Source organism: Zonotrichia albicollis, chromosome 25 (assembly GCF_047830755.1).
Source record: "Zonotrichia albicollis isolate bZonAlb1 chromosome 25, bZonAlb1.hap1, whole genome shotgun sequence".
Classification (NCBI taxonomy): domain Eukaryota; kingdom Metazoa; phylum Chordata; class Aves; order Passeriformes; family Passerellidae; genus Zonotrichia; species Zonotrichia albicollis.
Genome location: NC_133843.1, coordinates 5,550,997 through 5,573,877, shown reverse-complemented (window position 1 = coordinate 5,573,877; position 22,881 = coordinate 5,550,997). Strand labels below are relative to the sequence as shown.

General features: G+C 57.0%; 2 protein-coding genes across 11 annotated transcripts; one reads left to right on the top strand and one right to left on the bottom strand.

Annotated features, from left to right (window-relative positions):
* Window positions 1-125: 125 nt before the first annotated feature.
* Window positions 126-12,961, bottom strand: ECE1 (endothelin converting enzyme 1). Of its 8 annotated transcripts, none has more exons than XM_074558383.1 (18): window positions 12,775-12,961; window positions 9,576-9,662; window positions 8,516-8,657; window positions 7,298-7,510; window positions 5,866-5,990; window positions 5,373-5,585; window positions 5,092-5,283; window positions 4,415-4,557; window positions 4,215-4,329; window positions 3,894-4,004; window positions 3,514-3,612; window positions 3,322-3,399; window positions 2,835-2,938; window positions 2,521-2,631; window positions 2,334-2,401; window positions 2,067-2,257; window positions 1,879-1,974; window positions 126-1,637 (listed from the first exon to the last, which is right to left on the bottom strand). In XM_074558383.1, the coding sequence occupies exons 2-18, from the start codon at window positions 9,660-9,662 to the stop codon at window positions 1,461-1,463; spliced, it is 2,265 nt and encodes a 754-aa protein (XP_074414484.1). In that variant the 5' UTR covers window positions 12,775-12,961; the 3' UTR covers window positions 126-1,460. The 8 variants fall into 8 exon arrangements, with proteins under 8 accessions (XP_074414484.1, XP_074414479.1, XP_074414487.1 ...); XM_074558378.1 differs by having other exon boundaries at window positions 12,649-12,960; XM_074558386.1 differs by lacking the exon at window positions 12,775-12,961 and adding an exon at window positions 11,895-11,918.
* A 1,031-nt stretch (window positions 12,962-13,992) lies between these two features.
* ALPL (alkaline phosphatase, biomineralization associated) lies at window positions 13,993-22,735 on the top strand. Of its 3 annotated transcripts, none has more exons than XM_074558356.1 (12): window positions 13,993-14,162; window positions 14,950-15,044; window positions 15,116-15,235; window positions 16,120-16,232; window positions 16,805-16,979; window positions 17,067-17,242; window positions 18,606-18,749; window positions 18,895-18,964; window positions 19,591-19,725; window positions 20,344-20,535; window positions 21,018-21,137; window positions 21,245-22,735. In XM_074558356.1, exons 2-12 carry the CDS (start codon window positions 14,984-14,986, stop codon window positions 21,499-21,501), a joined length of 1,563 nt encoding a protein of 520 aa, XP_074414457.1. In that variant the 5' UTR covers window positions 13,993-14,162; window positions 14,950-14,983; the 3' UTR covers window positions 21,502-22,735. The 3 variants fall into 3 exon arrangements, with proteins under 3 accessions (XP_074414457.1, XP_074414458.1, XP_074414459.1); XM_074558357.1 differs by having other exon boundaries at window positions 14,895-15,044; XM_074558358.1 differs by having other exon boundaries at window positions 13,999-14,135.
* The last annotated feature ends 146 nt before the right edge of the window (window positions 22,736-22,881 follow it).

Sequence of the window (22,881 nt, the reverse complement as noted above, 5' to 3'; positions counted from 1 at the left end):
GGAAAAGGCTCAATGGCTCTGTTTTGTCAGCATGGGACAGTCTCAGTGGTGTAGACAGCACAGCACAAATAAATGGATGCAGACCCTCCTGCCATAAGAAAATTCAAGTCATGATCAGCTCCATATCCAGTAAAAAGTATTTATTATTTCAATTACAATAAGCCTCACGCGTAGGGTGAAAAAATAGTTACAAAAACCCAGCCCCTTCCATCCCTCCCTTTACATATAAATATTAAAAATCCCTCTAGGTCTCTGCTTTGTCTAGAGCAAGAAGACAACACACAGCACCTGAGCTCCTGTCAGTGCTTTCCCCTCAAAACAGGTATTAAAAACATCCCTTAAAAAAGTCCCTCAGCCCCATCCTGATCACTTCTCACACTGGTGCCAAAGCAGCTGTGGAGGGACAGAGCTCTGGGGGCACGTGGTGCTTTTGGGGCTTGCAGTTTCCCAGGCAGAGGGCAGGCTCGGCATGAGAGAAGCAGCGGCAGGAACCGCCTGCACTTGTCTGGGAAGCTTTAGGGCCAGGAAATCCTGGCTGGCCTGGCTTCAGAGGAGAGAGGAGGGAGAACAGGATGCTTCATCCACCCCATCACCACCTTGGTTACATCTTTGGTTACGTCAAGTTTTCCCTTTACGCTCTGAAATTAAAGCTAATCCCAGGAGCTGCAGCATCCCAGCACAGCCTCTGTGACTTGCAGCATCCTCCAGCCCTGTCCCCAGGCCTGCGTCCCTAATTTTCCCATCAGCATCCTCTAAGGATAGTCCCTCCCAGAGAAATACAGGATTCAAGACTGGAAAAATATCCACAGCCCTACCCAGCTTCCCTTGCCAAGGGACTGTCACCACAGGGTGCTGCACCTACGGCTGCACTAAGTAAAAAAAAAATTAATAAATATACTAATCTTTTACTAAAAAAAGGCTTTTAAATGCATTTTCCCTGAAATTTTCCAGTGTATTCCACAACACATGAAAAAAATATACGTATTTCCCCCCCTCCCCCAAAAAAATATATCTTAAAATACTTTCCACCCTCGTGTGCGCATCTTTGGAGAGAAGGTGGTACAGCAGGTGTATTTAGACACGCAGACAAACCTGCCACTGCTGGGGGTTCCCTTTATCACCTCCAAAACAGAGGGGTTTTCCATGTGGTGGGTCAGGCTGGAGCGCTGTGTGTGTAAATACAGGCAGTGCCCACAGATGCCCGTGCCTCGGCACATGGCCCGGTCATGGTGGCAAAGAAGAGACCCCCAAACCAAAGTCATGTCACCAACAAGCAGAGGATGAGGAGTTTTCACAGTGGATTGAACCTCGGACAAAGCCGGGGCACAGACACTGCTCCGGCTGAAGAGTCGGGCTCTCTGTGGCATGGAGAAGTGGTTTGAGCCTCAAAGGACTAGGGAAGCCCAGCTGTTGGCAGAGGACAAAGCAACCAGCCGCCGGCTCCCTGGGGCACCCGGCCATCACCAGACTTCACACTTCTTGAGGGGGTTCATGGGGGAGCCCGGGGGGCAGCTGAAGTGCTCGGCGAACTCCCGGGAGTTGGAGACGGTGCCGATGACGCGGAAGCGCGAGGGGCTGTGGGGGTCGGTGATGAGCCCCTCGTGCGAGCTCTCTGGGGTGCGAACTGAGCACCACACCTGCAAATGGAGGGCAAGGGGCCTGAGTACTGACACCCATCAGTGCTGAATCCAACCTCTCTGCCTGCATGATGGGGGCTGAGGCAGCTCGAGCTGCAGTTCTGTCTTCCTTTGAACCAATCTCATTCTCCATCCACTACATGAAGGACTCTGTTTTGCCATCACACTCTCCCAATCCCATCTGGGCATACTCCACCTCCAAAAATCTGCGTGCCCACCCTCCCAAGGTAACCACATGTACCTGTGCAAAGCCAACAAAGAAGAGCTGGTAGTTGGTGAGGCCGAGAGTTGGGAGTGTCTCTTCATCTCCATTCTTTTTCAGCCAGTTTTGATATGCCTGAAAACCAGGGAGCACAGTGGGCTCGGGAGACAACACAAATCCCACCACACCACGTCCCCCTTTGAATCTCCCCAGCCCCGTGGTCCTACCCGGTAGGCAGCCTTGAGGCCCCCGTTGTCGGCGATGTTCTCCCCAAGGGTGTGCTTGCCATTGACTGCCTCACCGTTGACAGTGTAGTTGCCATACTGCTCCACCATGCACGCTGTCTGATGCTTGAAGGCCTCCACGGAGGAATTCTTCCACCAGGGACGCAGGTTGCCGTCTTTGTCGTATTCCCGGCCTGCAAAAACACAGTGGATTCTTCATCTCATACTGGCCACCCCTCCAGCTGCCCACCCACCCGGCCATGGTCATACCTTGGTCATCGAAGGCATGTGTCAACTCATGGCCCACCACCACGCCAATCCCACCAAAATTCAGGGACCTGCAGGAGGGTAATGCAGAGATTAACAAAGCAGCTTTTGCTCTCCACAGCCATGAAACTTAGGCAGAGATTTGGATATAGAAGGAAAGCTGGGAGTTCTGTTTTCCCATGGGTCTTACTTGGGGGATGCACGGGTGTAAAAGGGGGCCTGGAGGATGCCAGCAGGGAAGACAATCTCGTTCTTGGTGGGTGAGTAATAGGCGTTGACCGTCGGAGGTGTCATGCTCCACCTGCAGGAACACAAACATGGCCATCATGGCAACACAAGCCATCACCAGTGTTTGCTCCAACACCGTCCACTTTTGTTGCAAAGCTGTTATCCTAAATTTATCTCCTCAAAACCAGCACAGGCTGGTGGACACTAAATCCCAGTGCTCCAGATATGCTGACATTCCCCATTGAGTACAACAGGGAAGTGGAGCAGAGGACTTACTGGTCCCGGTTTGGTGGTTTCCGGAGCTGGTCAGCCGTGACCCTGGCTGAGAAGTTGTAAAACTGCATGACATTCTCAAAATAGAGGTCGGACACGGCCTCGTACTGCAAAAGAACAAGGAGTGAGTGGTGTGTGGTGATCGCCCAGCCCCACCCCTCCCTTCACAGTCATGTCTGAGCCTCCAGAGCCAGCAGAGTTATGGCTTCTCCTGTTTCTCCTCCTCTCCAACATCTGTAGAGTCTCTGGAGGGAAATGAATCACCCTTATGGAAAACAGCTCCTCCTTTTCCCAGGCAGGGATCCCAAGAGCCCCAGCCACCCCAGGACTGGCCCACAGCTCTCTGAGAAGTCCCAAGAGAAGGGCCAAGGACATCAGTGAGACTCTTCTGGAGGAAACCTGGGGTTCAAGGCTGCCCCGAGGCCATGGTGATACAGACACATCCTGTACCTCCTACAGAAAACCCAGGGGACATATCTGACCTACTCACGTCATTAAACACTTTATCCAGCTCCTTGGGGTCCATGATGAATTTGGGATAGCCAATCATGTTGTAGATGGCATCTGCCTGGAGGGTGACAAGGACCAGAGTGCTCTCAGTGCCAGAGATGGAGGACAGGCTCGCCCTGTTACGCCATCCTCCACCTTCATCCTCTCCCCAGCGCAGCCACCAGCGCCTCACCTTCTCTTTGGCTGATTTCCTCGTCTCCTCATCCATCCACTGCAGGGTCTCCAGGCTTTCCTCGAAGGCAGTTTTAATCTCTGCAATCATTTCCTCCGCCTAGACAAAACAAGGCAGCACAGCGTCAGTCCAAAGAGCTGGCTTCCTGTCCCAGAGAGGTCAAGGACCTTCACACCACAGGGAAGAAGTGGCTGGGAGGCCAAGACAACACATGGTGAAAAGCCCGGCATGCGGAGATGCACAGTGAATGCAACACAGTGGACAGAGAAACTCCTTTCCCACCCACAGTGGACAGGGAAACATTGTCTGCCCCGACAGTTCCACCACTGTAGAGGCTTTCCCAGCACCAGGACTCGCACGCTGCTGCCTTGGGGACGTACCACCTGCTTGCTGTCCTCAGCAAAGGTGGCCTTGACAAACATGGCCCCCAGAGCGAAGCCCAGGTTGTTGTCCGTGTCACTGATGCAAAACTTCCAGCGTGGGAGGCAGCTCTGCGTGGGACAGGAGGTGGTCATCAGTGGTGGCACAGAACAAAGCCCTCCACATTCCCACCCCTCGCTCCACCTGGCCCATCCAACCCTCTGCCACCCCAAAACCTGCCCCACATCTCTACTGTTTGGATGCCACATGAGAGGGCCTTGGGATAAAAAGCCATCACCATTTTAATGGTGATTCAGGGGCACTGAGGACTCCACCCTCACCTTCTTCGTCCCATACATCACTTCCATGAATTTTTCCTCGGCATCCCGGAAGCGCTGGTCAAGGAGAGGGCTGGTTTTCCTCACCAGGTTCCAGATCATGTAGTTGTTGAGGAGACTATGGTGAGAGGGGGTGAGTAGGCAGCAGCACATTCCTGCCCACCCTGGGTACCCAGGTCTCTGTACAGGCAGGGGGTTCTCACCACTTATCCGTGGCCAGGATGAGGTCAGAGACCTGCTCCAGGTACTCCTTGGCATAGACCACAACGGGCTCTGACTCGTTGAGCTCCACAGGGTAGAAAACCGTGGAGAGGAAGGGCATCCAGTCCACAGCTGGTGCCAGCTCCTGCAAAAGCCACAGCGCTGCTATGGATCTAAAAACCATCACAGGGGGTGGCAGCTGCTTCTTGAGCTGGAATTGGCTGCATCAATCCCCATTTGATGAATTCAGCTGATTTTCCAGAGGCCAGTTCCTCTAACAGCAGCACCCTTGAAAGGTTGAAGGGGAGTAAACAATTTCCTCCCACAAAGAAGGAAAAGAAAGTGGGGTGGGTGTCAGAGATGTTGACACAAGTTACAGCCCCTCTCGGGACACTGGGAGGTGACCAGGCTGACGTCCAAGGGCAGCAGTCCCAGGAGGACATAAGTGCTGCAGTAAGACAGCTGCTGGCCCCAGGGGTGGTCCAGAGGCTGGGAGGAAGGGTCAGGGTAGGATTTCCCCAAGGAGGACGTGGGCCAAGCTATTGCACAAGAGCTTCCCAGGCTGTGTCAGCTGGTGTCAGGATTCCCAGAGGAGCTGCGTCACCTCCACCCATCCACGCCAGAATGGGGAACCACACAACCACAGCAGAATGGGGAAGCTCACCAGCTCCACCCCTACCTTCAGTTCTCCTGCTGTCATTTTATGGTAGATGACCTCCTCATCCCGGTGCTTCTCCTGCGGGATGGTGATATTGGCCAAGGCTGTCTCAAAATCCAGGATCTGCTGCATCTGCTGCCGCGTTGCCTCCTCATCGCTGCCTCCCAGGAACATCCCCAGCTGCACCATGTAGTTCAGGTACCCGGCGAGCACCTGCATGGTCGGACAGGTGGGATCAGCACAGCAGGTTCACCCACCCACAGCATCCCCCAGCCAACCCACGTTTCCCCTGACACCCTCACCTTCTCGTTCTCAGTCTTGTTCAGGTAGTAATCCCGTGATGGCAGGCCCAGCCCTGACTGATCCACCTGGATGACGTTGCTGTTGGAGTTCTTGGAGTCGGCACTGACGTAGACAGAAAAGAAGGGCGAGGTGCGATAGTGCGCCGTCACCTCCCGCAGCGTCTCGTTGAAGTTGTCACCGGCACAGGTACCTGTGATGTTCCAGCCACCCAGCTAGGGACAGACACCAAACAACTTTTGAGTAACAACCACCCACCTGAAATTGCTTCAATATCCCCTCAATATCCACCCTGGGGGGAAACATCTTGCAAGGGGGCTAAAAAGCCCCATTATAGGATTATAAATCCCTGCCTCTGCCTGCTCGACCTGGGGGATGCTCTTCTGCAGGAAGCGCCAAGAATGGAGTATGGAGGGTGCTGGGACTGCCCATGACTGAGCTTTTCCCCCCATCTTGCAGCAGGAAGATGGCTTTTCCACAAGGACTGGGACAAACCTTTTGGATGAGTTCCATGAGCGGGGTGGCACGCAGCTCCTCGATCTTGCTCTCATTCATGCAGGCCTGGTAATAGTGCTGTGCCTTGCGCTCTGCCTCGCTGGACACATTGGCCGTGGTGTTTTCTGTGGGAGGTACCCAGGGGGAATCACATGGGGCTCCAGGGATGGGCATCTGCTGGACCCAGAAGGATTCAGCCCCATTCTGGGCAAGGCCAGGCTCCAGAAAGGCGCCAAGGATTGTCCCAGTAGTCCCCACCATGCCCCCAAGGCATCCCATTGGCCCCATCCCTTCCTGGCCTCCTGCCCCCCCTTCTCCTTTCCCACCCACAGTGACTGCTCCAATTCTTTGGGGACAAAAGATAAAGAAAGAAAAAACAAAGAGCATTTTTATTTTTCCAGCAGCTCTGATATTCCCAGCATCATCCAGCCTCGGGTGCTGCCCTTGCCTCTGTGCTGGTGCCCCCCAGACCTATATTATTTATTCCTGCAAAAAGGAACAATAAACCCATTTTTCTCCTCTGCCTCCAAAACCTTCCTTTCATCTCCCCAGCTAAAATTCTACTTTCCCAGAGGGTTTTGGGTTTTTTTTTTAATTTATTTTCCTGATGACACAGCTTGCACCTTTGGCTTCCCAGCTGTGTGGTTTTATTAACTAAAGGTCCCTCAGCTCCAAGGAATTCAAGGAAATGCCGACCGCGACCACTTGGCTGGAGGCCCAGTCTCTTCTCCCGGTAAAACCAGCGCCAGATTTCTGCGGGAAAAAGCCAGGGACGAAGCTGTTCCCGCGCCACCCCCTTTCTCTCTAAAGACAACACTCTTCCCAAACCTTCTCTTTCCAGATAATCAGCCCTGGCGCAGTGGAAAGTGCTGATAAGGAGCCAGTTGTTTGCTCAAAGCTTGAACAAACCGTCCCCGCCGGTTGCTGGGATAAGCTGCTCTGCTTCGGCGTTCGCACGCAGAGCCTGGGCCCAGGACCCTCCCTTTGCTGGGGGAGTTTGGCCCCCCAAAAATGGCCATACTGGCAGCCAGCCCCCCAAAAGGCTACTCACGAAGGCTGGAAGTTATAGCACAGGAAAAATACATATCCTTGGGGTGATACTGGGGCACTACAGCCTCTGGACGCAGTCTGGAATGCACATCCTGAATTTCAGAGCTCCTGGGAATGCCACCATGGGGTTTACAGAGCAGAGGCTTTTTCCCTACTCAGCACCACAGACTAGCAACACCACAGTCAAAAATCTCAGGACCATCTAGGAGAGCAAACACAGCCAGGATCCCTTTCTCAATGTCCTCACAGCACACGTGTCACAGACTGGTTTGATGCTGGAGTTCAGTTCCAAACTCGAATTTCCATGCAGATGTTTTTGGCATCCCTGGGACCCACTGGGGCCCCTGAGCATTGCGGGGTCCCACTGCTCCCACACACTCACCCAGCAGGTGCTTCATGATGGCCTGGTTGTGCTCCCAGAGGTTGTTGAAGGTGCCCCAGCGTGAGTGACCATCAGGGAGGGGGTTGGCCTTGATCCAGCCCCCGCAGGCATAGCTGAAGAAATCCTCGCAGGGATTCACCGTGCGGTCCAGCGAGCTGAGGATGGAGCTGGTGATGGAGATGCAGGCTTCTGACAGGCACACGGCAGGTGGCCCTGGGGGACAGGGACAGGGTCAGCTCCTCTGCTGCAGCAGAATGAGCAGCACCACAGAGCATCCTGCCCCCTGAGCTGAAGGATGCAGGCAAATACCCCACCTGGTTCCTGAGCATCCCACCTTCTACCTTACCACCATGCTCTATAGCAAGCAATATGGACTGGCATGCTGACCTATGCCTGAGCATCCTGCCCTATCATCCTATCCCTGGGCAAGCATCTCATCTTATGCCCAAAGATCCTGCCCAGTGCCCTGTCATTTACCCTGGGGTGAAGGATGCAGAGAAATGTCATTATAGGACATGAAAGAACACAAGTGCACACCGCTGTTCTCAAGGTGAAGAAAAAAGGGAAGTTTATGTTCTGACTCCAACATTTATAGTTTTCCAAGAGTGACAGTGGATTGGAGGGTGACAGTGCCACCTCTCCAATGACACTGGACAGACTGTTAGTCTGTTAACTTTCTCTTCTTTTATAAAGGAATGCAAAACAATGAGTTATTTACAGAAAGTGTGTGAGAAAGTTCGCTACAAGATGTCAACATCAGGAGGCTTAGAAAATCGTAAAAAATCAAGCAACAGAGAAACAGCCCAGCCTGTGCTCAGCCATCAAGTTCCAGGATAAAAGATCAGAGAAACACCTTATCCTGCATCTGAGCATCTCGCCCTGGGGTGAAGGGTTGCAGGTAACCATTCTGTCTTGAGCCCAAAGATCCCACCCCACACCTGAACATCCTGTTTGATACCCAAGAATCCTGTCCTGAGCTGAGGAGTGCAGCTAAGCATCCCACCCTTGCACCAAATATCGCATTCTGGGAACTCCCCAGCAACCCACTGTGGTCAAGGGGGCAGGGTCCCTGCGCAGCTATTTGCTCAAAGCTTGAACAAACCATCCCTGCTGTTGCTCGGATAAGCTGCTCTGCTTGGTGTTCACAGGCAGAGACTAAACCCAAGATCCTCCCTTCCCTGGGCGTTCTGGCCCCCAAAAAATGAGCAAAGGACTTACTGGCTCTGTATTGGAAGATGAGTCCCAGCAGACAGGCCACGAGCAGCACGGCCAGCACCCCCAGCAGAACCAGCAGCTGCTTCTCAGCACGCGTGCGCTCGGCCCAGCAGCCCCGGCTGCCCCGCGAGCCGCGGAAGTTCACCTGCGGGAACAGCAGCGTCGTCTCCCCGCTGGCAGAGAAACTCACTGACGCAGCCCCCATTTTGCTCCCCACAGCCCACAGCAGAAATTTAGCCCCGGCGAGGGATCCGTCATGGATTGGGCTGGGAAAGGCAGCAGCTGCCTTCCAGAAACAGGGCAGGAAGGGCGGCACAATGGCAGGAAAGGGAGCGGGACGAGCGCTTTGGAGGGCTCACCTGCTGTCCCGTGCCACCCTGAACCCCTCCTCGAGCACAGCGTAACCCCACGGCTGTCCCCGTCCCCGCTGCCAGCACTGGGACAGGGTGGGGGCTGCATCACAAAATGCCTCAACAGGATACTCCCACTCAGCCAAAAACATCCCCAGGAAACATCTCGATGTGACGGCAAGCGGAGACGGCCCCGCCGGGAAAACTAAAAACACATTTGGGGCAGAAACCACCGTTCTAGAGACTGATGGAGCTGGGACTGGGGCCAGGACAGAGAGGGTCTCTCCAGACCTGGACCTTTCCCGGTGAGGCTGGACACTGGCACTGGTGGAGTTTTTTCTTGCCACCCTCAGCCCTCTTTAAGCTGCTTTCCCACTGCTCAGGGAGGAATTAACCTAATCCCCTTTTGTGTGGGGACAAAACTCCCAGTGCTTGGATAATTGCTCACCCCAGCCATGCTGGGAAGGGGTTTGGCAGCAGAAAAGCTGGGAGGTGGAGTGTTGAATCAGTGCAGGCAGGATATGGCCCTGCTGGCTCCCTGTGCCAGAAGGGGAGCGAAGGGCAGCAGTGGCAGGAGCCAACATGGCTCTGCCCACACTGGACTTTACTCCCCAGATATTGGTCAAAGGTAGAAAACCCTTCTGCACCCCCTTTGCTGCTTGCCAGGACACAAAATCCCCTTTTTCCTCCCTAAAAGACACATGAAGCCATACCTGAAAGCCATTGGGGTATCCATCACTGTCACCAAGGGACTCCAGGGGGTCTTCATCATCCAGCGTCGCCCGCTTGTAGGTCGACATCTGCACAGGGAGATCAGCAACAGAGTTGCTCAGTGGCCTCGGAATGAGGAAAAGATGAAGGAGAAGGAAGGTTTACACACCTTCCAAAGCCACCTCCTCCTTCAGGGAGCAAAATCCCGAATGGCTCAGAGGTAGTAAAGCACTGCACAAACGCCGGAGGATGGTTATGGAAAGCAAAGAGGGCCGGAGCCAAGAGCTGAGCAAAGCCCGAACCCGCCTCACTTTCCCCCGGGGCCGCGTTGTGCAACCTCCCCTTCAGCCTGGAATAAATCCGGATCCACCTCCGCCCTGCAGCGGGGAGAGCGACCCCCCTGTGCCAGGGCACCCCGGAGTGCCAGGCACCTGGGCAAGGCTGGCAGCAGGGAAAATGGCTTTTCTCCCCGACACTCCCGGCTCTATGAACCCCGCGCACCGTGAAACACCCGGACACGTCCCTGCGAGCACCCAAAAGCGACAGCACCAGGAATTTCAGCTGCGGACTGGCTCCCTCCCGGCGCCGTGTCCCCCGGGCATTATCTTGTGCCTGTGCCCGGCTCTTATCTCATCCCCGGCAGAAAAACAAGGAAAACCTCACGGGTTGGCAGCCGGCCCTTATCGTGCCGCCGCCGCTGTTTCCTTCCCCCTGGCACTGCCCTGCCATCCAGCCAGATTGTCTCCCGATGGAGCAAACAACGCTCCACTCCCCACCGAGGGGCTGGGCACCCCAAAATCCACCCTGACCCTGCCACCGATGGGCAGAACAGCACCACTCACAGCCCTTCACCCGCAATCAGCGCAGGCAGGGGATTTAAACCCCATCTGGACGTCCCCATCCCGCTGCCATCAATCCCAAAGGGATGAGCTGATCCAAACCCCGCACAGCCGTGCCTCAGTTTCTCCAGGCAGAATGAAAGCACCGGTTCTCAGCCTTGTTTCCAACAGCAGCATTCCCAAAACTCCCTTAGCACATTTAATAGCAAGTCTGATCCTCTCCCCGAATCCCAAATCCCAGCCTCAGTTTAATTAACCACAAAACCCACCTGGGGAAGAAAAAGGGTTAAAACAAAGAGGTGGTTTCCCTCCTCGGTTGTACCGAAATCTCTGCTTGCAGCTCCAAAATCTCCCCTGGGCGCCCGCCTGGAGCCTGAGAACCGTGAGGCAAAAGAGCCTCAACTGCAAGATTTTATCGTGGGGAAAATCTCTGTTTAGATCCTATTTTTTCCCACCCCTTTCACTTTTTTCCACCTATTTTAGTACTTGGCACATGGCTGGAATTGGCAGCTCCGGGCACAAATCCCCGCTCACGCAGGGGAGGGGGGGAATCCATGAAGCCCCCACGGCTCTGCAACACCAAATTCCTGGAATCCCAGCTTTCACTCCATTTCCTGAGGAAATGCAATCTTTTTTTCCCCTCAGCGATCCCCCACCCCGCCTACCCTAGCCTGAAAACAAGGAAAAAGACCAAAACAAGAATCCCTTTCTGTTCTCCTTTCACAAGAGATGTGCTGGCTCAACCCTGTACCAGCCATCAGAGAATCAAAACTGAGCCCGAGTTCCCCAAAACACCCCCGAGAGGCACTAGGGTCGACCCCCAGCAACCTTAATTTGAGGGGAAATCGGGCCCGGGAGGTATTTTTAACACCCATATCCTTCATATTGTGGCCATAGCAGCACCTCGGGGTGCTCCTCATCCTCTCCAGCAGGTGAAGCAGGAGCACCCCTTTTTTTGGGGTAGCTTTTGTCATACACCTCCCCCCTCCAAGCCTTTATTTGCTTCAATCCGAATAAAAATCCATTCTCCCCGCTCCAACAGGGTGGGGGACACCCACACTTTACCCCCCGCGCAAGGGATTTTCACTCTCTTTACAACTTATAAAAATCTTATAAAAATCAGCATTAAATAATGGTTTTACCCCAGATCGCTCCTCCGCTCTATAAACAATAAGCCCCACGTGCTCGGAGCCCGCACACCCCCAGGAAGGCCCGGGGGGCTCCCGGTTCTGCCCCGCCGGGGGAGCCCCGCTCCGGTACCGGGCACCCCGAGCCTCCGCCGGCTGCTTTCAATTCCCGTCCGGGCGCCATTTCGGAGCAAGCGCGGCCACGATCGCCATGGCGATTCCTCGCCTCCCTGCAGCCCCTCCAGCTCCCCAACTCCCCCATGAGCCCCCCGAGCCACCCCCGCGCCCCCAAAGCCCCGCCTGGCAAAGCGGTGCCCACCCGCCCCACCCCCGGCACCCATGGGTGCCCCCGCACCTCTGCAGCCCGCAGCCAGCGCCCAGCGAGGCTCAGCTTTGCTAATTAGGATGTCCGGGGGTAATTAGCAACTCCTGGGGTGTCGGTGTTAATCAGGGGTGCTGGGAAAGTGTTTTGGGGGAGCCCCCTGTTTTGTAAGGAGCCCTGAGTGCAGATAAAGTAATTTTTTGAGAAAAGCTTTAAAAGCAGCAAAAAAAGGGTTAAACCTAAAAAATAATAATAAAAAAAATATAGGGAGGAGTACAACCCAGTTTGGGGGTGTTCGCAAACAGCCCCACAAAAGTGGGTTCTGTTAGGTGGGGGGCGCCCCCCTCTCTTGGCAGAGGGAAACACGGAACAAACCCCCGCGAGTTTGGGTCAAGAGTGGATTTGGGGTCGGCGGGGGATTGAGGGGGCACCCAGAGGGGAGCACCCACTTTGGGGTCTCCGCCTGGCGACCCCCCTGGCCACAAAGAAAAAGGGGCGGGGGGGCTCGAGTGGGGCACCCAGGGGTGCTCGGGGGTGCACCGGGGGTCCCTGGGGGTGTCTTGGGGGGTCCCTTGGGATGCAATGGGGGATCCCTTAAGGGTCCAATGAGGGTCTCACGGAGTCCCTCCGGGGTCCAAAGGGGGTCCCCCGCGATGCAATGGGGGGTTCCTATGGGGTTACAAAGAGCATCCCACGGGAGATGCATCACCCGGCGCCCCGCTTCGGCCGAGCGGCCCCCACTCAGCCACCCCCAGATCTGGGGGTGTCGCCGGGCCCCCCCACTCACCATGGCCGTCACCCCACTCCCGCCGGCCCCGGCCCCGATGGGGCGAGCGCCCGTTGAGCCCCGGCACCGCTCGTGACGCCGCCGCGGCCTAGCGAGGGTGGCGAGGGTGACGAGCAAAGGATGTACCTGGGATGGGAAACCAATGGGGCCGCGGAGGGACGGGCTTCCCGCACGCCTCCTTTAACTCTTTCGGGGGGCCCCGAGCCCCGTTTGGGGGGCCCCGCGTGCCCCGGCGCTGCCGGCAGCATCCCCCATCGGCAGCCCCGGCTCCACGGCCGGAGGGGATGTGGCGTCCCGGGGCGGGCGTGCAAGGCGCGATCCCGGCGGCGGCCGCTTGTGCAAGGGCGAAAGAAAGCACGTGGGGCCGCGGGGAGAGCGCTCGGGGCCGCGGGGCAGAGCACGGGGCTCCGGCCGCGGGAGCGCGCCCGTGCGAACGCGCGTGGCCGAGGGAGCGGGGCCACCGACGGGCACGCGCGTGGTCGTGCAAGAGCGCGCGTGTGCTGCTTGCACGCCCGCAGCTGCGCCCACTCGTGCACGCCCGCGGCTGGAAAGCACGGGTGGGTGCAGCTTTCCCCACGCCGAAAAGCACCGGCGGCTGCCCGGCCGTGGGGACAGGGATGGGGACACGCAGTGCCACCTCCGCCCCCTGCGCTGAGCACTGACGCGCTCATCGCACCCACGGGGCTGCAAATCGCTTCTGCTGGGCTGCCTAAGGGCCGGGGGGTGCTGAGGGGTGAAGAGAGGGTGGGAAGGGGTAAGGGGAGAGGGTTCCGCAAGGCGCCGTGTCCGTCCCCTGGCATCGCGGCCGTGTTGGGGCTCCCCCGGTTGCACCCCGAGGCTCCCGGGGAGCGATTTTTGGGCTGAGACCGCCACCTTCTGGGAGGTCACGGACGGCTCTGCGGGTCACGGAGCCCCCCGGGCCCACGGCACGGGGAAACTGAGGCAGGGCTGGGAGTCACCCCCGCCCTCGTCACCACGCCGTGTTTATTGTGGGACCGACAGCAATGCCGCGGGATCCCACCAGGGATCTCTCGTGGGCTGCTGCAGGAGCCCGTGCGGGGAAACTGAGGCAGGGAGACCCCATTCATCTCCATCACCCCCACCCCAACCCCTCGCTGGTGCAGCTAGCATAGTTTGGGTGAAAATAATGCAAAATCCGGCAAAGCACACATCCACCCCGCCAAGAGGCACCCCAAACTCCCGCGTGTGAAGAGGGGGAGGGTTGCTCAGCACTTGCAGCCAGGCTTGGTGCTCCCCAGTCCTCCCAGTCCTCCCAGTATAACCCGGCAGAGGGCACCAGTAAGCCCAGTTGTGGCCTTTTCTCCTCCCGCCCCCCCTTGCTGGCAGCAGGGGGAGGGTGGAGGAAGGGGAGGAGGAGGAGGAGGCGAAGGCCGGGTGCGGGGGGATTTAAGGGCTCGCGGTCCCCCCGGCCCGGCCTCCTCCCGCCGCCCAGAGGGACGTGGGTGTAGGGACCCAAGTTAGTGCGGGTACGAGTGTGACAGCCCCCACCCCCGGTAAGGAGCCCCGGGGGCACCGCTGCCATCCCGGGGCACGGAGGGAGGCTCTCCGGGGAGGGGGCGTGCGGCGGAGGGGAGGGGATGTGCGGGTGATGGGGACAGAGAGTGCCATGGGGACACGGGAGCGTGGTGGGGACAACGGGGACACGGAGATGTTACAGGAACCTGGGTGTGCAACAGGGACACAGACATGCAGTGGGGCCACAGCGTGTGGCGGGCACAAAGCCACGGGATGGGGACACGGGCGTGCAGCGAGGACATGGATGTGTCATGGGACACGGTCATGTGGGGACGTGGGTGCCCAGCAGGGACAGAAATGCAACTGAGACGCAGGTGTGTGATAGGGATGGGGACAGGGGTGTGGGATGGGGACATTAGGGACATGGCTCACACACAGGGGACGTGGTGGGGACACGGGTGTGTGATGGGACTGGAGATGTGATGTGGAGACATGGATGTGGGATGGGAACACAGAGTTACAGGGACACATGAGAGGTGCACAAGAGCATGATGGGGACACGGGCATGGAAGGGGAGCACACATGTGATGGGGACATGGCCATGTGATGGGGACCTCACTGTGCCACAGGGGCCATCCGTTGGTGACAGTGAGGTGACACCTCATGGGACTGATGGCCAGGGAGGCAGGGTGGGGGGGGGTGCTGGCATGTCCCCAGGGGGGTCACATCGGAGGGGACATTTCTTTCCGTCCTCGCTTGGCTGACCCCAGGGCAAAGTTCTCAGCGGGGAAACTGAGGCACAAGCGGGTGCTGCCCTCTTTGCAGCTCTCTCCTGGCAGCACCTGCTCAGCACCGCAGGATGAAGGCTCTGCTCATCCTCCTCCTCCTCGCCCAGCTCTGCTCGGCATCGCTGGTCCCGGGTAGGTGAGGTTTGGAGGGGCAGCCCCCCAAAAGCTGTGCTGTGGGGTGCTATGAGCCCGTTCCCCCACAGAGAGGGAGAAGGACCCCGAGTACTGGCGGCGGCAGGCGCAGGAGACCTTGAGGAACGCGCTGCGGCTCCAGCGCCTCAACCAGAACGTGGCCAAGAACCTCATCCTGTTCCTGGGGGACGGTGAGATGGGAGGGCAGCACCCACCCCGGGGCGGTGCATGAAGTGGGGGGATAAAGTGGGTGCTGAGATAAACTGAGGCTTTGGCACATTGGGTGTTTGTGGAAAAATCGGTGCTGTGGTGAGTTGTGTTCTGGGATAAACTGGGGTTCCTGTAAGTTGGGTGCTGGTGTGAACAGGGTTTTTAAAAAGGTCTGTTCTGGGGTGAACTGGGTGCTGCAATGAACTGGATTTACAAAAAAATGGGTGCTATGGTAAATTGAGTTTACAGTAAACTCTATTTGTGGGTGCTGGATAAACTGGATTTGCAAAAAAATATTGGTTGCTGCAATTAGTTTGGGTTTGTGTTAAGGTGGATGCTGGGATAAACTGGGTGCTGGTATGAACTGGATTTAGAGTAAGTTGAGTGCTGCAATAAGCTGGGTTTGCAATGAATATTGGGTGCCAGGGTGAACTGGGTTGCAAAAAATTGGGTGCTGGCATGAGCTGGGTGCTGCAATGAACTGGGATTGCAGTAACCTGGTGCAGGGATAAACTGAACTGGCAAAGAATTGGGTGCTCAGGTAAATTGGTTTTGCCATCATTTGAATGCTGGCATAAACTGGGATTGCAATGAAGTGGGTGCTGGGATAAACCGTGTGCTGGAATGAATTGGATTTGCAAAAAGTCGGGTGTTGCAATAAACTGGTAGCTGGGATAAACTTGCTTTGCAATGAGAAGTGGCTACTGGGATAAACTGGGAGCTGGGATAAACTGGCTGCACAATAAACTGGGCTTGCAAAAATTGGTTGCTGCGATGAGCTGAGCGATGGGATAAACTGGACATCAGGCTGAGTGGAGATGAGCGGGGTTCGCGCGGGCTTTGCGCGGCTGACACTGTCCCGCAGGCATGGGCGTCTCCACGGTCACGGCCGCCCGCATCCTCAAAGGGCAGCTGCACGGGCAGGGCGAGGAGAGCCTGCTGGAGATGGACAAGTTCCCCTTCGTGGCCCTGGCCAAGGTGAGCCCCCACGGGGACGCGGCACCCACCGCAAGGCCACGGGCGGGAGGCATCGACCGAGCTGAAATTAGGTCAGGGGCGGGCGAAGGCAGCTGGCTCCGGTGCCCGCTGGCCGTGCCAGGGGCCGGCCGTGGGAACGGGGAGGGGACAGGAGGAGCCCGCCGGCTGCGGGACGCCACCACGGGACCCCCCTGCTTCTTGCCGGGCTCGTTTTGCTGAACAAAACATTTTAAAATAATAATTAAATTGGAAGCCAGCAGCCACCTCAGCTCACCCCGTGGGGATGCCCGTGGCAGTGGCTTCCATCTCCTTGCCAAAAGATGGACTGAAAAAAGGCTAAAAGCAGCAAAATGCAGTGAGGGGGGGATGTGCCTCCACGGTGGAGGGAGCAGGGGTGAAACGGGGGGCAAAGGGCAAAAAGAGGAGACACAGGTGGGATGGGGGTCTGGTGCAGCCAAACAGCTCAGGGAGGGAAGCCCCAGGGTGGGAATGGTGCTGTCAGTGGCACTGGGGGTGTTGAACACAATGATGGTGGTGATAACGACGGGGTTTATCCATCTCCCACCTTCCAGACCTACAACACCAACGCCCAGGTGCCCGACAGCGCAGGCACGGCCACTGCCTACCTCTGCGGTGTCAAAGCCAACGAGGGGACACTGGGGGTCAGCGCCGGCGTCACCCGGGACCGCTGCAACACCACCAAGGGCCAGGAGGTGACCTCCATCCTCCGCTGGGCCAAGGAGGCAGGTGAGGGATGGAGACACTCCTGGGCAGGAGCTCCAGCGGGCGGTTTTGGGGGTGTTCTCACCGTTGTCCCCTGAACTGGTGGTGCAGGCAAGGCCGTGGGCATCGTCACCACCACGCGCGTGACCCACGCCACGCCCAGCGCCGCCTACGCCCACTCTGCCAACCGCGACTGGTACTCGGATGGGGAGATGCCCCCGGACGCCCTGGAGGGGGGCTGCAAGGACATCGCCCGGCAGCTGGTGGAGAACATCCCTGACATCGAGGTAGGGATCAGGACACCAGGAATGTGCCCTACAGGCAGGGGGATGGGACCAGGACAGCTGGGGTGCGGGTTGGAGCCACCCAAGGGTGGGGACAGGGCTGTGGATAGATGTGGGACCAGGACCACCAGTGGCTGAAGAGCCAGGATTCCCAGGAGATGCTGGGCTGGAACCACCACTGGTTGAAGAGCCAGGATTCCCAGGAGATGCTGGGTTGGAACCACCACTGGTTGAAGAGCTAGGACTCCAGGAGATTCTGGGTTGGAACCACCAAGGGGTGCAGGGTCAGGACTGTGAGTGGGTACAAGACAAGCCCCACCCCTGCAAATGTGAGGCTGAGAGCAGCCATGGGTGCAGAACCAGGGTTGTGGGTGGATATGGGGCCAGGACCACCAATGGGTGCAAAGCTGGAACCTCAATACAATGGTAGGCTGGGACCACCCATGGATGCAGAACCAGGACCACCCATGGGTACAGAGTTGGGACCCTCATCAAATATGGGACCAGGACCACCATAGATGCGATACCAGCACTTTCAGGTGGACATGGGGACCAGGAAATTCAGACATAGATTTTGGAACATAAGCACCTGTAGGATCAAGCCCCACAAGTCCATCTTAGCCTCCTCCCTTCCCATACTTCCCAGACCCAAAATTCTTCCTTTTTCCCCAAGTTCTGCTCCTTACTGTGGATTTATGCAGAAATTCAGCACTGTAAATAAATCTTCTTCTGTCCTTCAAAATAGCCCCAAAGCAAAACATCCCAGCCTGTTATTTAGCTCTTTAATAGCCTCTTTTGCTGTGTTTTTTTCCCTTTAATATAATTTTAACTCTGTCCCAGGCTGGAAATAATTATATAGTGGGGAAAAGACTTTTTTTTCCTTCTTTTTTGTTAATAATTTTGGCGTTGGTGTTTTGCAGCTTTATAATTCACCTTCTACACAGAGAAAGGGGGAAAAAATACAAAAAAACCATAAAATCTCTGCTTGGTTATAAATAACAGAGGCCAAATAAATCAGGCTCCAAAGCAAACAGGGAGAGCCGCGGGATGGGGCTCCATCCCAGCGGGTTCATGTGGGGATCCCAATGTGGAGCATCCTTCCCACAGATTGGGGAAAAAATATTCAAAAAGCCAAATCCCTGCTGGAAATGGTTATTTTTGTCCTGGGTTTTAATTAATAGGGAGATATTCGGAGTTATTTTGAGCGAGGTGAAATTCCTCGGGTGTTTTTGCCCACAACTGCAGGGCTTTCCTGGACATCCCACTCCGCCCCTTTGGGGTCTTCCCCTATTAAACCCCAGCTGGAGGGGGAGATTAAAAATAATTTTAAAATATTTAAAACTACATTTCCACCCCTCTTTTGCAGGTGATCCTGGGTGGAGGGCGGAAATATATGTACCCCAGAAATGCCAGTGATGTGGAGTATCCCCACGAGGAGAAGCAGCGGGGCACCCGCCTGGACGGCCGGAACCTGGTGCAGGCGTGGCGGGAGGCCAAGCCCCGCGGCAAGGTGACAGGGACTCTGGGGTTGGGGTGCACACACATCACCCCCCTGTAACCCTGCAGAGCCATTCCTAGGGCTGGAATACCTTGGGGAGCATCCCAGGGATGGCAGAAGCAATGGAGAGGTGACAGTGCCTGTCCCCTGTCCCCAGGTTGCTGAGTACGTGTGGCACCGGCGAGGGCTGCTGGCGCTCAACCTCACCCGTGTTGACTTCCTGCTGGGTGAGTCCCTGCACCCACGGGTGCCCTGGCATCAGCTGGGTGCTTTAGGGGGACCCCTGTCCTGTCCTGGGCTGCTGGGGCAGCTGCAGTGGGCAGTTATCCTCCAAGGGATGGTGGTGCCCTGTCCTGGACGTGCTGGTAGCCCCCAAACATGGTTCTATTCCCTTGGGGATGCTGGTACCCCCAAATGATCCTGTTACCTCCCCTGGGGATGCTGATACCCCAAAGGGATGCTGTTACACCCCCAAGGGTGGTGCTCCTGCTGCCACCTCCCAAAGAGGCTGCAATTTCCCTGGAAATGCTGGTGCCCCATCCTGGTGTGCCCTCAAGGATGTGCTGCCCACCAAAGACAATGTTACACCCCCAAAGGTGCTGCTGCTCCCACCCTGGGACACATCTCCCTCCTAGGGATGCAGTTCTTTTGTCAGCAGTGAAATTCCCATCCCAACTGGAATGTGGAATCCAGCAGGGCAGGAGGAAGGAAGGGCTGGGATTGTCCGGCTTCTATCTAATCTTCCTGAATCCAGCGGTGTGTGAAACACTTGAGTCAGCACAAGGAGCAGGATTTGGCCCCCCTTTTTTCTTTTGGTGGAAAAGGATGTCTCCAGCAGTGTCCCTGTCCCCAGGCCTCTTCGAGCCAGGGGACATGATGTACGAGCTGGACAGGAACAACGATACAGACCCGTCCCTCAGCGAGATGGTGTCCGTGGCCATCAGGATGCTCCAGAAAAACCCCCGAGGGTTCTTCCTGCTGGTTGAAGGTGGGGGAGTTCGTGGGGGTGCAGAAATGGGGGACAATGGGGGTGCAAAAATGGGGGGATTCTATAAAAGAAGAGTGCAAGAGGAGAAGAAAATGGGTGATAGGGATACAAAAAGGAGAGGAAAAAGTGGGTGATGGGGTGCAAAAGAGGGTGCAAAAAGGTGGGGAACTGGATGAAGGGAAGGTACAAAAAGTGAGGATGGGAAGATGGACAAGGATGATAAAGGGAGTGATGAAAGAACAAAAACAGGGATTTAAGGTGATGGTGCATAAAGGGAGATGAGAGTGCAGAAAAAGGGGATGACAGGGAGGAAGGATAAAGGGGTGGTGGGGGACACACAAGTGACAGATAAAGGGGATATGGGGGGATGCAAAAAGGGGTAACAGGGGCAGTGAAGGTGCAAAAAAGGGAGGGATAAAAGGGGTGAAGGTGGAGTGCTAAAACAGATAGAGGGTAGGGGGATGAGAAGGAGGCATCAAGGGGCTGGGGTGCAAGAGGGAGGGTGTGGGATGTAAAAAGGGGGGATAAATGGGGTGAGGAGAGGACACAGGAAGGGAATAAAGGGGTTTGCAAGGCTGGGAAGAGAAGGGCAATGCCGAGCAGTGCCCGGTTCCGCAGGCGGCCGCATCGACCACGGGCACCACGAGGGGAAGGCGAAGCAGGCGCTGCACGAGGCCGTGGAGCTGGACAGGGCCATCGGGCTGGCCACGCGCCTCACGTCCACCCAGGACACGCTCAGCGTCGTCACCGCCGACCACTCGCATGTGTTCACCTTCGGAGGCTACACCCCCCGAGGGAACCCCATCTTTGGTGAGCCCTGCCCGGCCAGGGCGCTGGGGACAGCTGGGGGACACACCAGGGACAGATTGGGAATAACCCAGGGACAGCTCGGGGACACTCCACAGACAGCTGGGGGACACCCTGGGGACAGCTCTGAGACAGCCCAGAGACGCCTTTGGGACAGCTGAGAGACACACTGGGGACAGCCTGGGGACACCCCAGGAACAGCTGGGGGACACCCGGGGGACACCCTGGGGACAACCTGGAGATACCCCGGGGACAGCCTGGGGACACCCCAGGGACAGCTGGGGCACATCCTGGGGACAGCTGGGGGGACACCATGGGGACTGCTGAGGGACACCCTGAGGACAACTCAGGGACACCCTGGGGACAGCTTGGGGACACCATGGGGACTGCTGAGGGACACTGTTAGGACAGCTGGGGGACAACCCAGGGACAGCTGGGGGACACCATGGGGGGATCCCGTCCTGCTGACCGTGCGCCACCGCCAGGTCTGGCCCCGATGCAGAGCGACGTGGATCGCAAACCCTTTACCTCCATCCTCTACGGCAACGGCCCCGGCTATAAAATCGTGGCGGGCGAGCGGGAAAACGTCTCTGCTGTGGATTTCGGTGCGTAAACCCCTTGAAAATCAGCCCAGCTTGGCCAAAACGAGCTGGGTTCTTAAACAATTCTCACTTCTGCTGGGCTCTTAAACGACTCTCACTTGTGCCCGCAGCCCACGCTGACTACCAGGCGCAGTCGGCCGTGCCGCTGCGGCAGGAGACCCACGGCGGCGAGGACGTGGCCGTGTTCGCCCGCGGGCCCATGGCCCACCTGCTGCACGGCGTGCACGAGCAGAACTACATCCCCCACGCCATGGCCTACGCCGCCTGCATCGGCTCCAACCGAGGCCACTGCAACGCTGCTGCCCACCCCGCCACCCCGCTCCTCCTGCCCTTCCTCGGCCTCCTCCTCCTCCTCCTCCTCTGCTAAAGTGCCTCTCGCAAATCACCGAGGGGGGATTTATTTTTAATTCATCCCCCCTTTTTATTTTTCTGTGGACAGCAGCGCCCGGGAAAGAGGAGAGAGAGAGAACAGAGAGACTCAGCGGAGCAAAAGCAGCCGCCGGTGGTTTGGTGCTGGGAGCTGCCTCTGTAAATACATGGTTCCTTCCCTATAATTAGCAGCGTTCCCTGGCCTATCCCAAACCCACTGCGGGATTTGGGATGGCAGCTGGAGCCTCGGCGGATAAAACCCCCTCTTTGAGCGAAACGCCGTGGGGCTGGGTCCCAAAATGCCTCTGTGGTCCCTTGGCTGAGGACTGACCCTGGTGCCCAGCTCGTCACATGCGTGGAGGAGCCAGGGACCACACGAAGATGGGAAAAAAAATTAACTCATCGGGTTAATTTGTCCCTAAACTTGGGTTTTGTTGTCTCCTCAGTGATTTATTTTGTTTTAAAATTCTTGGGGTTAAAGCAATTTGCTGCCCCGGGAGGGATTTGGGAGGGGCTGGGATTGTGGAAGGGGGGTAAAGGCAGCAAAGCTGGATGTGAGGGGTGGGACGCCCTTGGGCATGCCCTCTTCTTTGGGGCGAGGTAATTAGGGGGATAATTAGTGGGTGGGGTCACAAGGGGAAAGGGTTTGTGCAGCTGGAGGGGGGCTGGGAGCGACACTGGGTGGGCAAAGGGTGCTGGGAGGGGGCAAATGTCACTGTGCTAGTGCCAGTGTCACCGTGCAAGTGGGCAACAGTGCCTTGCACACGCAAATGTCACTGTGCTTGTGCCAGTGTCACCGTGCAAGTGGGCAACAGTGCCTTGCACACGCAAATGTCGCCGTGCCAGTGCCACTGTGCCCTTGCAGACACCGCCTGAGCCGAGCAAAAGGTGCCCTCTGTGTGTGCAAATGTCACCGAGATGTCACTGTGCCTAGTGCCCTGCACACGTGCAGATGTCACCATGTACAAGAGGCACCGTGCACGTGTGACAGTCACTGTGAGTGACACACAGTGAAAATGTGCAGTGCAAACACGTGCCCGAGTGCCCGGGCTTGTGCAAATGACCCCTGGCACGGGCAGAGGTCCCACGGTGCCCCTGAGCTCCTGTGCTTGTGCAGATGGCTGGGAAAACACTGCCCTGCCTCCTCCAAATCCCCCCCAAAGCCCCTGAACCCCTCCCTCATTTTTCATTCATTCACCAGTTTTATAATTAAAGGCTCAGTTCCTCATTAACCAGGGTCCTGCAGAGCGGGTGGAGGTGCTGACCCCAGCAGGGCTGGATTTGGGGGGTTCTGACCCTGGCAGGGCTGAAGTTGGGGGTCTCTAACCCTGGCAGGGCAGGATTTGGGGGATTCTGACCTCAGCAGGGTAGGATTTGG

What these genes read in the sequence shown, in the direction of transcription:
- ECE1 (XM_074558378.1), bottom strand. An exon ending in CATCATGAAGCACCTGCTGG is followed by an intron (nt 5,991 to 7,297) that starts GTGAGTGTGTGG and finishes TACCTCCCACAG; the next exon opens with AAAACACCACGGCCAATGTG. An exon ending in TCTTTGTTGGCTTTGCACAG is followed by an intron (nt 1,638 to 1,878) that starts GTACATGTGGTT and finishes CTCCATTTGCAG; the next exon opens with GTGTGGTGCTCAGTTCGCAC.
- ALPL (XM_074558356.1), top strand. Translation starts at nt 14,984, where the DNA reads ATGAAGGCTCTGCTCATCCTCCTCCTCCTCGCCCAGCTCTGCTCGGCA. An exon ending in CTCGGCATCGCTGGTCCCGG is followed by an intron (nt 15,045 to 15,115) that starts GTAGGTGAGGTT and finishes GTTCCCCCACAG; the next exon opens with AGAGGGAGAAGGACCCCGAG. An exon ending in AGGCCAAGCCCCGCGGCAAG is followed by an intron (nt 18,750 to 18,894) that starts GTGACAGGGACT and finishes CCCTGTCCCCAG; the next exon opens with GTTGCTGAGTACGTGTGGCA.